Raw genomic sequence first — 15,459 nt, 5'->3', positions numbered from 1 at the left:
TCCAATGGGCAATCCCTCTTGTTGGGAAGAACTTCTTCCTAACATCCAGCCTAAACCTCCCCTGGCACAGCTTGAGACTGTGTCCTCTTGTTCTGGTGCTGGTTGCCTGGGAGAAGAGACCAACACCCTCCTGGCTGCAACCTCCCTTCAGGGAGTTGCAGAGAGCAAGAAGGTCTCCCCTGAGCCTTCTCTTCTCCAGGCTAAGCAACCCCAGCTCCCTCAGCCTCTCCTCACAGGGCTGTGCTCCAGACCCCTCCCCAGCTTTGTTGCCCTTCTCTGGACACCTTCCAGCAGCTCAACATCTTTCCTAAACTGAGGGGCCCAGAACTGGACACAGGACTCAAGGTGTGGCCTGAGCAGTGCTGAGCACAGGGCACAATGACTTCCCTGCTCCTGCTGGCCACACTATTCCTGATATGGCCAGGATGCCCTTGGCCTTCTTGGCCACCTGGGCACACTGCTGGCTCATGTTCAGCTTACTATGAAGCAGTACCCCCATGTCCCTTTCTACCTGGCTGCTCTCCAGCCACTCTGACCCCAGCCTGTAGCACTGCATGGGGTTGTTGTGGCCAATGTGTAGAACCTGGCACTTAGATGTGTTCAATCTCCTGCCTTTAGACTCTGCCCATCTGTCCAGCCTGCCAAGGTCCCTCTGCAGAGCTCTCCTGCCCTCTAACAGATCAACTCCTGCCCCCAGCTTGGTGTCATCTGCAAACTTACTGATGATGATAAATAAATAATGAATTAATGCTGTAGGAAAAGCAGAAGAATAATCTCCAAAAGATGGACAAAATACTTCTCAAGGCTGCAGTTACCTGAGAAAGTAAGACATGTAAGTGTATGGACAGTTGACAGCCCCAAATCCTGACAGCAAAGCCATGAGTGTCACCCCAATCACACCCACACGGCTGATAAGCTGTTCTATGGAGAGGATACCTAAGAGACAAAAAACACAGTATCAGTAACCTTGCCCTCTTCACTCTGCTCCATACTTGGTGACTTCACATCACACACATACAGAGCTGCTTTATACATGTGACAGCCTTCCAGAAGTGCAGGCAGGGACTACAAAAAGAGAGGTAGAAAGCCTCCCTGAGACAAAGCATAAAAAGCTTAGAAAAGGGATGGAAAACTCTAGCTACAAAGGAGCTTAAGACCAATCTGGAGAAGATTAACAGTAAATATTTTGGTTCTAAATTAATAAAACATTAGTGATTAAACTTTGCAGAGGTGGGAAGACAAATCATCCATCAGACACTATAAAGGAGGCCTCTTCTGCAATAATCAGGAGAGAGTTACCAGTCAGTCTGGCAAACTCTTCCAGAAATGCCTGAGCCATAAAGAGGAAGTCCTACCCTGTCAATTGTCATTACAAGTGACTCCCCTCCAGGTCAGACACAATTTGTGTTGTAGGACAGTGGAGTTATCACAGTGTGGGGATGCTTATGCTGCTCCCGGCTGTTCAGTATTCATCTTGGGGGCAAACACATATTGTTGAGGTGACCACCAGCAAGGCATTCCACCTGAGCACCAGGCAGACTCTAAACATTCATTCATGCAATACTGCAAGTACATAAAGCCTGTGCTGTAATCAACACCAAGCACTGAACTTGCATTTATTCTTCTCCACCATTAAACACAGATCTCAACCTGTCTTCTCAGGATGCAGTGCCATGTGCTACTAAACATCACTCACTTTTTAGGGAGCTAGTTACAGAGCAGCTGCCACACACAGCACATTTGGAGCTTACACGATTGCAAAGCGGAGATGGCCAAGCGCCAAGCCACATTTCATGCTTCAGAGAAGTGGAATAAATGATGAAAACGAGGCAAAAAGACTTCACAAAGGGAGACAGAGACACTCAGTCATGTGCAGCTGCATAGAGATTTGCAAGAGCTACAGAATGTGCTACAATACACTGGCTTTTTGCCCCACGCACTGCGAGCAGCAGTTAAAGCAGAGATGCCTTCAAAACGCCATGACATTCCACTGGTTAAAGCAATGCTTCCCCCACAACACTCACAGCAACCCTGCTCTTCTGATCAGCTCAGACAAAACAAATGTTCTAGTAACTCAGACAAAGAGAAGACTTTTATTGGAATACTAGGATGTAACTGAGTACAGTATAGCTTCCTTCCAGTCTAGGCATCCTGGCCTGCATTAGGAATAGTGTGGCCAGCAGGAGCAGGGAGGTCATTGTGCCCCTGGACTCTGCATTGGTTAGGCCACACCTTGAGTCCTGTGTCCAGTTCTGGGCCCCACAGTTTAAGAAGGACATTGAGACACTTGAAGGTGTCCAGAGAAGGGCAACAAGGCTGGGGAGAGGCCTTGAGCACAGCCCTGTGAGGAGAGGCTGAGGGAGCTGGGGTTGTTTAGCCTGGAGAAGAGGAGGCTCAGGGGTGACCTCATTGCTTTCTGCAACTACCTGAAAGGTGGTTGTAGCCAGGAAGGGGTTGGTCTCTTCTCCCAGGCAACCAGCACCAGAACAAGGGGACACAGTCTCAAGCTGTGCCAGGGGAGGTTTAGACTCGAGGTGAGGAGAAAGTTCTTCACTGAGCGAGTCGTTCGCCATTGGGATGTGCTGCCCAGGGAGGTGGTGGAGTCACCATCCCTGGAGGGGTTCAGGAGGGGACTGAACGTGGCACTTGGTGCCATGGCCTAGTCATGAGGTCTGTGGAGACAGGTTGGACTCGATGATCCTTGGGGTCTCTTCCAGCCTTGGTGATTCTGTGATACTGTGATACTGTGATACAGTACAGGCTCCCTCAGGTCTATTGAACAACCTGCAAACCCACCAGGACTCCTGACCTGGAGCCTTTGACTGATGGTGCATTTCACAACTGCAGTACACTGCCATCACCATCCCCAGGCAAGGCACCCTCCAACACAGAATGCCAGCACAGGTACTTGAAAGGGCCCCTCTAAGCAGCACAATGCCCAGCTGCAGCACAACACCCTGCACACAGGTGAGCAGGGTGAGGGGCACTAAGAAAGACACTAGAAATAAGGCACTGCAGTGTGAGTGGCTCACTGAGCACAGCTTTCTGTCACATCTCCCTCCACAGCAAGACCCCACCTCTTTGAATTGTGCCACAGCCATGTGACAAAGCCCTCCAGAAACCCTGCCTGTACATGCAGGACAGCAGCACCCCAGCAGCACGGCAGGAAAAAAATGCTGCAGAATCTATTGCTCTGACCTTACGTCTACACCTGACAGGAGAAGGCACCACACAGCTGTTAAGGGGAGGTATCATCCTATAAAGCAGAAGTTAAAAATAGAAAACATCCCACTACCAGTTCTGGAAGTCTGTTTTGCAGCTCCACAGAACCTTTTCAGTGATCAGAAGAGGATTACGCAAAGCCCATGGCTAAGTTCCTATTGGGTCATTATGTTCTGGCAACTCAAGCACCATCTGCAACTCAAAGCTGGCACACATTTTTCTTGGCAATGAAACACTGAGCAATGGGATCTGCACTTGACACTAGCTGTTGTATTCCAGTGTCAAATGACACAGTTACAAAACACACATAAGCACTTTCTCTTCAGAAGGTGTTAGGATCAGAGGTGAAAGGGTGAGCTGACCCCACGGCACCGGGAATCCTTCAATTTTTCTCTTACAGGTTACAATAAAGTAGCTTCCTAAAGAACAGCAAGATTAAGCTGATTGTTATCTATGCAGGCAGATATATTCTCCAATTTGAGTGGCACTGACTGAATTTCACCTGCTGAGAACTGTATCCAATTTCCTGGTAAAGGGGTTAGAATAGCATAGAATTAACCAGGTTGTAAAAGACCTTTGAGATCACCAAGTCCAACCTATTACCCAACACCATCTAATCAACTAAACTATGGCACCAAGGGCCTCATCCAGGCTCTTCCTAAACACCTCCAGGGATGGTGACTCCACCACCTCCCTGGGCAGCACATTCCAGTGGCCAATCTCTCCTTCCGGGAAGAATTTCTTCCTAACAGCCAGCCTAAACTTCCCCTGGCACAGCCTGAGACTGTGTCCTCTTGTTCTGGTGCTGGGTGCCTGGGAGAAGAGACCAACTCCCACCGGGCTACAGCCTCCCTTCAGGGAGTTGGAGAGAGCAAGAAGGTCTCCCCTGAGCCTCCTCTTCTCCAGGCTAAGCAACCCCAGCTCCCTCAGCCTCTCCTCCCAGGGCTGTGCTCTAGACCCCTCCCCAGCTTTGTTGCCCTTCTCTGGACACCTTCCAGCAACTCAACGTCTTTCCTAACCTGAGGGGCCCAGAACTGGACACAGGACTCAAGGTTTGGCCTAACCAGTGCTGAGTATAGGGCACAATGACTTCCGTGCTCCTAGACAACCTTAGTCACAAAGGAGACCCAGGTGACCCAATTGGGTTCTACAGTGTTATAATCCTTCTGCACACTTAAGTACCTGAAGGATTCAGTAGTTAAGCACATGCTAACAAGTTCTGTTGCACCCAAACTAGCCCAGGTGCACACAGTACCTTCACATTGTTAAGTATTCTTGCTTCCATGGCTGCAATGATGATACACCCAAGCTAATTCTGCACATAAATAGCTCTGAAGGCCAGCAGGACTCACCAACTCACTTTCTAGTACCCTGCAACTGTACTGCCTCTGGACTCAGGCAGTGCACAAAGCTGTACCAAAGCTAGCACATGCTGCCAGTTGCATTTGCTGGCTACAGCCAGAATGGCTGTGATGCTTAGGCACTCTGCCATGTTTTGTCACCTATGCTAAACTGACCTGATTTCAGTCACAAGAAACAAAACTCTGACTGAGAAAAAGGCAGATGAAGGATTCATTATTAATCCTCTTCTTACATAAATTAGCTTTAATCTCCACAAGAAAATAAATATGTTAGTAAGAATTGTGATCAACTTATTGTGGGGATCAAGCATTGCACCCTCAAAAGTACATTGTATTCTTGCATAGTCTAGGTTCAGTTAGGACTCACTCAATCACTTGTCTGAAGTTTTCTTGTGGTATGGGAAGAAAATCAATGCAAATTATTCAAATGTATCCACCCATTTCTGTGAGTCTGACAACCTTAAGATTGCAGATTTCGAAGCAGAGCAGGCACAAGAACTATTTTCTACAGTCCCAACTATAGAAACATAGTATAACGTGACACAGCAGCAATCCCAAGCTAAAAGTGAGATAACAAAGCCTATTTACAGGAGAGAAGCAACGAGAACACAAAACTCACCATGTTTTGGGCTGAGGATAGGAAATGGATCCCCCAATTTCCAGAAGAAATACATGAATGTCAGCCACAGAACACATGCAAAAAGCAGTTTTTGTCTGTGCACTAAAGGAGAGGGAGAAAAAAAGGCATTTTAAAGGCATTCTTCCTTCAGGACTTTTTCAAGTTTGCAAAACTGTTACACTGGTCCAAAGGCTGCTTTGACCACAGGCAATCAAAACATAGAATCACAGAATTGTTAGGGTTGGAAGGGACCTCAAGGATCATCTAGTTCAAATCCCCCTGCCATGGGCAGGGACACCTCACACTACATCAGCTTGCTCAGAGCTACATCCAGCCTGGCCTTAAAAACCTCCAGGGATGAGGCTTCTATCACCTCCCTGGGCAACCTGTGCCAGTGTCTCACCACCCTCACGGTGAAGAGCTTCTTCCTAACATCCAATCTGAATCTACCCATTTCTAGTTTTGTTCCATTCCCCCTAGTCATATCACTCCCTGACGTCCCAAAAAGCCCCTCCCCAGCCTTCTTGTAGCCCCCTTAAGATACTGGAAGGCCACAATTAGGTCTCCTCAGAGCCTCCTCTTCTCCAGACTGAACATCAGACCTCAACATTTGTCATTGGAATGTGCTGCCCAGGGAGGTGGTGGAGTCATCGTCCCTGGAGCGGTTCAAGAGAGGATTGGATGTGGCACTTGGTGCCATGGTCTAGTCATGAGGTCTGTGGTGACAGGATGGGCTTGATGATCTTTGAGGTCTCTTCCAACCTTGGTGATACTGTGATACTGTAACAGCCCCAGCTCCCTCAGTCTATCCTCATAGGAGATGTACAAACATGTACAAACTGACAGAGCTACAGCCAGCACTTTAAAGTGCTCAACTTTGTTGAAACCTACAAAGAAAAGTCACTTTTATTTGGGTCAGGTAAAGTATCTCCTAACAGCTCAATAAATGGTTCATGCCAAAGCACAGGAAGTTATCTAGTCAGAACAAAGCCAGAGGAAGGAGGGAGATACAGCAGGTGACCAACACATCTCTCTTTCTCAGAAGAGCACAGCCCCACACTCATAAATCAAGTACTCACATAATCTGATATTGCTCACAACAAAGTACCCAATGTAGAAGGGTACCATGAAGACAAGGATGAGCAAAATGACACACAGGTTCAGCTTCCAGTGGAAATATCGAGAGCTAAAACAAAGTCAAGACACTGATTAGCAAGCTATGATAGTACAACAAGTGTCTCAAAGACAACTGCATGTCAATGCAATCCTTTCAACTACATCAAGCACTGGATAATATTGGCCTAGCATGTAGAATATTCTGGACTGGCCTTGCTGCTTGCATTGAGGAGGGAGGGTTGGTTGTTTGGGGGCTTGTTGTTTTAGGGCTTTTTGTTTCGTTGGAGTTCTTTTTGATAGCTTGTTTGTTACAGAGGTCAAGAATGTGCATTCCCAAATTAACAACTACCTGGGAAAACATGCTGGGCTATTTTATCAAATACTGGCTTTTCTGCAGTGGCTGACACCAACTGCAGCATGATACACTTGATCCACTGCTCATCTAGTTGAACAGTACATCAAAAGTATGGACAGAGAGTAAACAATTCTGTACTGAGTGGCTGAGTCAAAAAGGCTGAATTTGGATTGGAAAGATGAAAAATGTAATGTTCATAATTGAACATGTTTCACTTGAAATGAGTTGTCTCATCTGCAAGACATCTGCAAAGAAAGAACTTTAACATACACACACAGATCACAGTACTGCTCTAGCCAAAGGAGATCTGCAAATGTAGGTAAGATTCATTTTGGCTGAACTGACTTTCCACTTGAGTTTCAACAGAAAAATACATGTCCTGCTCCCAGTTTTGGGTCACATCCTCTTTATGCCTCATGGAAGGAGAAACTACAAGGCTCCTTGTCACTTTTTCCTAGCTTACTCAGAGGCAAACATTTTCATCTATATTGATGCCCACCCTCGTACTGAAGCTTGTGAAAGTGTTCTCCTCAGCAATCTCTCTGGCTGCAAGCTCTACAGATTAATAACATACAGTCAGAACTAACTCTACCTTTTTTTGGTTTTGTACTTCTTGCCTTTCAACCCCTTTGACTGCCCTCTTGTATGAGTACGATGAGAGCTAGTCTCCACGTGTTGCTGCTGTCTTCTCTCTCCTACAGTCTTCTGAAGTAGACACTTTTTAACATTCCCTTTATATGAAAGTCCTCACCCTGTGTCAAGGGAGGACATGCCTTTGATTCACAAATATTGTATTACTAGAGAAGTAGTTTTCACTCCACAATTAGCTTCACATCTTATTCATAGCTCTGATCACTAAACTGGTGCTTTCAGTTTCTATAGCCCTGAACATTTGAAAAGTGCTCTTCAGCATGATCTGAAGCTTTCAAATACTCCTGTTTCTTTTTTTACAATGCTACTGTTTCTTTTAACTTCACAAATGGAGAAAGTCAAAGACTAAAGCCTTGCCCTAAGGACCCAGACCACATTAATAGCAACTGCATGGAAAATTGGTGCTGCTGGCGCTCCTAAAACACCTTCCGAGCCGCTCACCATTTTCTCACGCAATTTCCACCATCCAAGACTAACCCATTAATTTACAAGTCAGACTGAAAATGCTGCACAACACAAGGCAGGGTAGTCCTTGAGTGAGCTCCCAGACTCACCTGCTGTTTAGCACTCCCAAAATCTCAAATATGATGAGTTCAAACATGGTACAAGAGAAGGCAAAAGTCACAGAGAAGATCACCTGGACCACATACTGTCGTACCTGCAATGGAGAAAACAAGCTAGAGACATCAGGCACTTCCACTCCTAGAATGGCATCCTGATATCCCTTAGGTAACAAAAGCAAACCATAAAATACAATAGCAAGCAACTTGCTTCAAGGCACCTTACCCTTCATTTAAAAGGGGAAAAACCAGTAGCCTGTTAGAAACCAGAGGGCAAACTCTTAAGTTGCTCAGTGTAACGCTGATTGCAGCTATGGGCACATGTAACAGACACATGAAGCAGGCAATAATCCATGTCAGCTTCACTAATGATAGATCTTTCCTAACAGAACTCTTTGCCCTGAGATTTAAACATAAGATCCACATCACAAAAATGTTTGAGGTCTGAATCTGGCTCACACTTAGGTCACCTCTGACCTAGACTCTATATTCTCTCATACCACTCTAGAGATAAGACAACACAATCATCTTATCCCACCCAATCCTCACAAACAGTTCAGCTGCAACAAACACATCTCACTGAGTTTAGGCACTGAATTTGATTTTCTCTCAAAAATCTTACAATTGCCTAAGACAGTCTTATTTAAGCAAAACAGTTTCTTATTAGCCCTGTACATGTACATGCCCCATCCTGTTCAATATCTTTATTGATGATCTGGAGGAGGGGATTGAGTCCGTCAATAGTAAGTTTGCAGACGACACCAAGCTGGAGGCAGGAGTTGATCTGTTAGAGGGTAGGAGAGCTCTGCAGAGGGACCTTGCCAGGCTGGACAGATGGGCAGAGTCCAACATGATGGCACTCAACAAGTCCAAGTGCCAGGTGCTGCACTTTGGCCACAACAACCCCAAACTGGGGTCAGAGTGACTGGAGAGCAGTCAGGCAGAAAGGGACCTGGGGATACTGGTTGAGAGTAGGCTGAACATGAGCCAGCAGTGTGCCCAGGTGGCCAAGAAGGCCAAGGGCACCTTGGTCGGTGTCAGGAATAGTGTGGCCAGCAAGAGCAGAGAAGTCATGTGCCCCTGTACTCAGCACTGGTTAGGCCACACCTGGAGTCCTGTGTCCAGTTCTGGGCCTCTCAATTTAAGAAGGATTTTGAGACACTTGAACATGTCCAGAGAAGGGTAATGAAGCTGGGGAGAGGTTTGGAGCACAGCCCTGTGAGGAGCGGCCAAGGCAGCTTGGGGTGTTTAGCCTGGAGAAGAGGAGGCTCAGGGGAGACCTTCTTGCTGTCTACAGCTCCCTGAAGGGAGGTTGTAGCCAGCTGGGGGTTGGTCTCTTCTCCCAGGCACCCAGCACCAGAACAAGAGGACACAGTCTCAAGCTGTGCCAGGGGAGGTTTAGGCTGGAGGTGAGGAGAAAGTTCTTCACAGAAAGAGTAATTGGCCCTTGGAATGTGCTGCCCAGGGAGGTGGTAGAGTCACCATCCCTGGAGGTGTTCAAAAAGGGATTGGACATGGCACTTGAAGCCATGGTTTAGTTAATCATGAGGTGTTGGGTGACAGGTTGGACTTGATGATCTCTGAGGTCTTTTCCAATCTTACTGATTCTATGATTTATTTTATTTAACAGCAGACAATGTAGAAACTTTCACTGGCCCCAGAACAACCCAGTTCCTCATGTCTCTAGGAGTCTTTCAAACAGAACTGTAAGAAGAAATCAAAAATAAAGTAACTGTAGAAACAAAGAAAACTGAGAGGGCTTAAAGTGAGGGGAAAGTCCAAATGCTGCTTTAAAAACGTTTCTACAATCAGGAGTAGCTTTTAAGACAGAGAGCTGTAAGGAAAGGTCCTTTCTCACCTCATAATCCTTGAAGAGCTTACGCATGAAGAACAGCCACCCAAATCCAAAGAACAGCACCTGCAGAAGAGATGAAGCACTTCACATTTGTATCCAGCAACACGCAAACCACAAAGCCACTTCACTACTGTTCTTAGATGGAACCCATGGAGAAGCGCTGGGCCAGAGTAGCCCAAATCCACAGCAGATGAAATGCTGTGCGGTGGGTTAATGCCCATTCTGAAAACACAAAAGACCAAGCAGGAGGGAGGGCTTGCAGGTGCTTTGCCCTCCCTGCAGGGCATTTTCCCCCTGGGAAGCTGAGTCTGTTCCACTCCACACTCCCTGCCCAGCTAGGGTTTAAAAAGCAGGGCATTGCAGCTATTAGCTCCTTTTGGCTCCTGCCTCTCCTGGCTGAGAGCTACTGAGGCTGCTTTCCGGCTCCTCTGCCACGTGGTCAGGCCTGATCCTTCTCCCTGCTGCCTCTGTGCCTCTTCAGAGAGAGACTGGTTTTGTATTCTTCCTCTTTGTCCTCCTCCCATCCATCCTTGTTCCTTGCCCTTGTGAACCTTACCTGTTATTGATATATTTTGTGTTGTTCTATTTTGTTTAAAGAAAAAACTCTTTACCTCTCTACTTCCAAGCTGACTCCAAATTATTGTTTGGTGGATTTGCTCCTTTCCCTCTTTTTTCCCTCTCTGCTGGGAGGGAGGAGGGGGGAGTGTGGGAGAGATTCTCAACCTTCCCCCCATCTGAGCTCTTAACTCCCAGTTAAGGCTTAAACCACCACAAGCTGCCAAGGTATACCGTGGAGAGAATATTTTTACATATTCCTATGTGGCAGACAAGGAAGGAAGATCCAGCCAGAGACAGCCCAGTTCTGTACTCCTGAGTTCTCAGAATTCCTCAGTTCCTAGCCTGACAGAATCCTGTGCAGTGCTGTTTCTAGTTTCACTCTTCTGATCTACCAAATTAAATCTTACAGTTTTCAAAAGAAACATGGTGGGAATGGAAGCCAAGTAAACACCTGGATGTCCACAACATAAACATACTACAGGGATGAGTAGATTTGATTAAAATACCTGCTGTTTCTTTATGATTAAATGTGAATTTGAGTTTTCTGGAGTAGTCTTTACACTAAATCCAGTTATACACTGACACAATGTGGGTGAAAGGTAATAGGATAGGATAGGATAGGATAGGATAGGATAGGATAGGATAGGATAGGATAGGATAGGATAGGATAGGACCAGGTTGGAAGAGACCTTTGAGATCATCAAGTCCAACCTATCATCCAACACCATCTAATTCACTAAACCATGGCACCAAGTGCCTCATCCAGTCTCTTCCCAAACACCTCCAGTGATGGTGACTCCACCACCTCTCCAGGCAGCCCATTCCATGTAGGTGTTCAAGAGGGGACTGAATGTGGCACTTGCTGCCATGGTTTAGTCATGAGGTCTGTGGTGACAGGTTGGACTTGCTGATCTTTGAGGTCTCTTCCAACCTTGGTGATTCTGTGACTCCAATGGGCAATCACTCTATGAAGAATTTCTTCCTAAGATCCAGCCCAAACCTCCCCTGGTGCAGCTTGAGACTGTGTCCTCTTGTTCTGGTGCTGGGTGCCTGGGAGAAGAGACCAACCCCCACCTGTCCACAACCTCCCTTCAAGTAGTTGGAGAGAGCAAGAAGGTCTCCCCTGAGTCTCCTCTTCTCCAGGCTAAGCAACCCCAGCTCCCTCAGCCTCTCCTCCCAGGGCTGTGCTCCAGACCCCTCCCCAGCTTTGTTGCCCTTCTCTGGACAATTACCAGCAACTCAACATCTTTCCTAAACTGAGGGGCCCAGAAGTGGACACAGGACTCAAGGTGTGGCCTCACCAGTGCTGAGTACAGGGCACAATGACTTCCCTGCTCCTGCTGGCCACACTGTTCCTGATGCAGGCCAGGATGCCATTGGCCTTCTTGGCCACCTGGGCACACTGCTGGCTCATGTTCAGCTAGCTGTCAACCAGTACCCCCAGGTCCCTTTCTGCCTGGCTGCTCTCCAGCCACTCTGAAGAAGTATCTCTAAGGTAAGGAAAAGGCTGTACTGAATGTCTCCAAGCACTATCTAGAGCTGCAGAAAGACACATGGGCAAGGTAGGTGAAGCAGTACAAGCCAGTAATGCCTTGCATTTCAGGAGCTCTCTATAATGATATACAGACACAGAATACTTAGAATGCTGAGCAAGTAAAATCAAATACATTTGCCTTGAAAGAAGAACTAAAATAGGATTGGAAACACCTGCCACAACCTCTCCAAGGAGGACTTCAGACTTTAAAGTAATTGATGGCAAACAGAAAAAATGCAAGCTATTCCATAAGCCTCCTACCTAGAGGTCATAACTTAGAGAAGTATGACAAGCAAATGATATTTACACAATGTAATGTCACAATTAACAGCAGAAAGAAGGAAAAAAGGTCAAAAAGACATAAGAAAGAGAAAGAAAAGAGATGAGGCTAGCCAAGTACAATCATAACAGAGGGAGTTACATATGAAGATTAGACTTCCATTGTGTTAGGGATTGTGTAAAAGCACAGAAAGCCATTATGTGACCATGTTAAGCTAGAAAGCATTTAGCAATTACACACCACAACTTAAGTATCTACATTGACACTTTTGAAGATGATAACATGCAAAATTGCCATCACAAATGAAAGAAAAGCAATTAGAGAAGTCCCAACTCAAAACAATTGTATGATTTTATCTTAGAATCCAAAGCAAATAATGGGGAAGGTTTGTTCTGTGTGAACTGTTAACTATCAAAGCTACTACACTCAAGGGGCTGACAATGAAAAAGCATGTTAGGGGCCAAACCCAAAGCAGTAGCAAGTAGGAGACCAGTGTGCCTCCAAGAATCAGCCAGAAGCTGTTCTGAAAACTACAGAACTGTGCATGAAAATCTATATAAGACAATTAACTGCTGCTGAGAGAGGTGAGGTTCTATTTCCTCATTTCATCCCTCTTCACTACAGGACAAAAAATTTCGCACCAGGCAGGAAGCTGATCAGATAGATCCCTCTGATCCAGCTGAACTTCTTTACCCAAATATTAGAGTGAATTTAAGTCAGAGAATGTGACTGCACCAGCAAAGTGGAAGCAGACAGAGCAGAATCTTCTCCTTATGGCAGAAGCAGTTCAACCACCTCAGCTGCCAAAGGGGCAGACAGGAAAAAAAGATGCTCACTGAGGAGGGAGCAGAGTAGCAAGCAGGAGACAAAAGGTCAAAGAGAATACTATGACAAGATAAATTACCAGCAAAGGAGCCTAATAAAGAAGGTATTTCCTCCCACAAAGTAACAGGGCAGCTTCAACTCTGTTAAGACCACAACCCACTTCATAATGATAAATACAGGAAGACACAGAAAGGTTTAAAGGGCTTCCAAGTGAATTCTGTTGGTGTGAAACAGAAACCAATTGAAAGATTACTTCGATGGCAGCAGAAAGTAAAAGCTGAAGGAAATGCTGTATCACAGGGATGAATCTGTGGGAAAATGAGGTGTTTAAGATAAAATAGAGGTGTAATTTTTAGTTCTTTAAAGCAGACCCTGAAAAATCTTCCCAAGTTGTACACAAGCATACTCCTCAGGGGCAAACCATGAGTTGGAATGGAATGGAATGGGAATGGAAGAAAACTTCAGCTGGAAGGGCCCAAGAACTGTCACCTGGCCCAACTGCCTATGATTAACCTTGTTGAAGAATACCAGGAACAAAGAAGCCATAGTTTAGTCAGTCATGAAGTGTTGGGCGATAGGTTGGACTTGATGATCTCTGAGGTCTTTTCCAACCTTACTGATTCTATGATTCTAAATAATGCATAGCAAGATGGCCTTCCCTGCCTGCCCAACTAAGAAAAACTAAATTTATCGAAGTGATGCAGTATTACAAAAGCTGCATTCCCTACAGCCTCATCCACCGAATCTTTTGGTGTTACACTCTGACCTGGCGTGTCTCTGAGAGCAACGGTCACTGTGACACGTAAGGAAGAAGTCCAAAGATGCACACAGCTTATCTTCTCCTGTAACAGGAGCTCTGGCGACAGAAAAGGGCGGGGAGCCACAGCATGACAAACCAGCAGCTTTAACACCGCTGAATTCGCAGCGTCGAGGTTTTATTCCACTGTTGCTGCTGAGCATCGGCTAGTGACCGAATCCAGGACCGGAGCCGCTCCCCTTCCGATCAGCGTGCGAAGCCTGGGGGGAAAGGGGAAGGGGAGGGGGGGAGGAGGCAGCGGCGGAGCACAGCGAGAAGCATTACACCATGACCCCGCGGCAGCCACGGAGCCCGCCGCGGGCCCCTCCGCACCGCTCAGGCGCGGCGGGCGCATGCGCGGCAGCAGGCACCGCCTCCAGCCCCTGACAGGGGCCCCTTCAGGAGGGACGGCGGGTGAGCCGGACCGCGGCGAGCCCCATCTCGCCCCCGCCCCCTGTCTCATCCCTCTGGGGCGGGGGACCGCGCCGCGCAGCAGCGGGATACCTGGGAGGTGACCATGATGCTGGAGTCGATGAGGAAGCTCATGGCAGCCACTACCGCCGCCCGCCCCGCACACGCCTCTGCCTGCAGTGCGCAGGCGCCTGCCTCGCCGGTCGCGCCGCCGGGGGCGGGGCCGGGGGCGGGGCGGCGGAAGGAGCGCGGCCCGGAAGAAGAGGCTGCGTTCAGCCTTGGCGCCCAGGCGGGGCGGGTGTTGGTTGTTCCTAGTTCTCTCGCTGCGACGTGCAGCGGCGGAGTCTGGCCCTGTTAGGGCAGTCTCGAGTTGGCGCTGGCAGCTTGCTGAGTGGGAGCTGTTGGGAAAACGTGAGCCCTTTTCCCGGCCCTTGTCCAAACTCGGCAGGTAGTGCCTCTCTGACTGCACAGGCGAGTCTAGGAAAGGGAAGCCGCTGCCGGACAGGGAATGAGGTGGCCAGCTGGAGCTGCAAGCACCGCTACCGTTTTACCACCCCTCTGAGTCCCGCGCAAGAGGCGTGTGGCAGCGGAGCACTGCACACCGCGAGTGCTCCAGCTCCCCACCCGCAGGGAGACGAGTCTCCCACGTGGGCTCTTTCCACCGCCCCCTGCGGTCAGAACCGGGCTGGGGAGGGCCTTGGCCAGAAGGGAAGTAAAAGTTCAAACAAGAAATGTACTGATCGCTATCGGTGTGAGATGCAATCCCTCACAGCACAGTCATGTCCCCACTTGAACTTAGCGGCATCTGTATCTTTTTATTTCCCCTCTTAAACACACCTAGCCTTTGCCGCTCAAAACGGTGTTTGGGATAATACACAGGAAACGAAGGATTCAATGGGGGTTAGTTGGGAGTTTAACAAAGCACAGAGCCTCTGCTGGTTGAAAATCCGGAACCTTTATTCATTGCAACTCATTTCACTAGGAAAACGAATCTATGTTTGGTTGTGTTGAGGCACGGGATTAGTTTCAGTCTTTGGCTTTCTGTCTTGCTGTCAGTCATCTTGGTTTGAAGTTCTACAGCATTGCAAAGAGAAAACAACATTCAGCTTTCATAAGTCAGTGAACCAAGGGAGCAGATTATCATATCTCATCTGAGGGCTTTTTTATGTTTGTTTTTGTCAACAGCATCTGGTATTGCTGCCAATTAATGCTGAGTTGAGAACAGGACTTCCCTGGTCTTCCGTTCTGTATCTGCTACTTAGAAACTGATTATTCCTAAAGAGCTGAGATTCCTGAGTTTGGAGGGATTTGTGGTT

At 47.5% G+C, this 15,459-nt stretch overlaps 1 protein-coding gene across 1 annotated transcript in view; it reads right to left on the bottom strand.

Annotated features, from left to right (window-relative positions):
• The window catches only part of GPR89B (G protein-coupled receptor 89B), a 29,224-nt gene extending 14,889 nt beyond the window's left edge, over window positions 1–14,335 (bottom strand). Inside the window, exons 1-6 of the mRNA XM_054166003.1 lie at window positions 14,237–14,335; window positions 9,743–9,802; window positions 7,879–7,982; window positions 6,282–6,388; window positions 5,203–5,304; window positions 816–936 (exon numbers count right to left, since the gene is read on the bottom strand). Coding sequence (XP_054021978.1) covers window positions 816–936; window positions 5,203–5,304; window positions 6,282–6,388; window positions 7,879–7,982; window positions 9,743–9,802; window positions 14,237–14,278 — 536 coding nt within the window. The 5' untranslated portion in view covers window positions 14,279–14,335. The remainder of the gene's footprint in view (window positions 1–815; window positions 937–5,202; window positions 5,305–6,281; window positions 6,389–7,878; window positions 7,983–9,742; window positions 9,803–14,236) is intronic.
• Window positions 14,336–15,459: the final 1,124 nt, after the last annotated feature.

This window comes from Dryobates pubescens, chromosome 12 (genome assembly GCF_014839835.1).
Source record: "Dryobates pubescens isolate bDryPub1 chromosome 12, bDryPub1.pri, whole genome shotgun sequence".
Taxonomy (NCBI): Eukaryota; Metazoa; Chordata; class Aves; order Piciformes; family Picidae; genus Dryobates; species Dryobates pubescens.
This window is presented reverse-complemented; position numbering and strand designations above follow the sequence as displayed.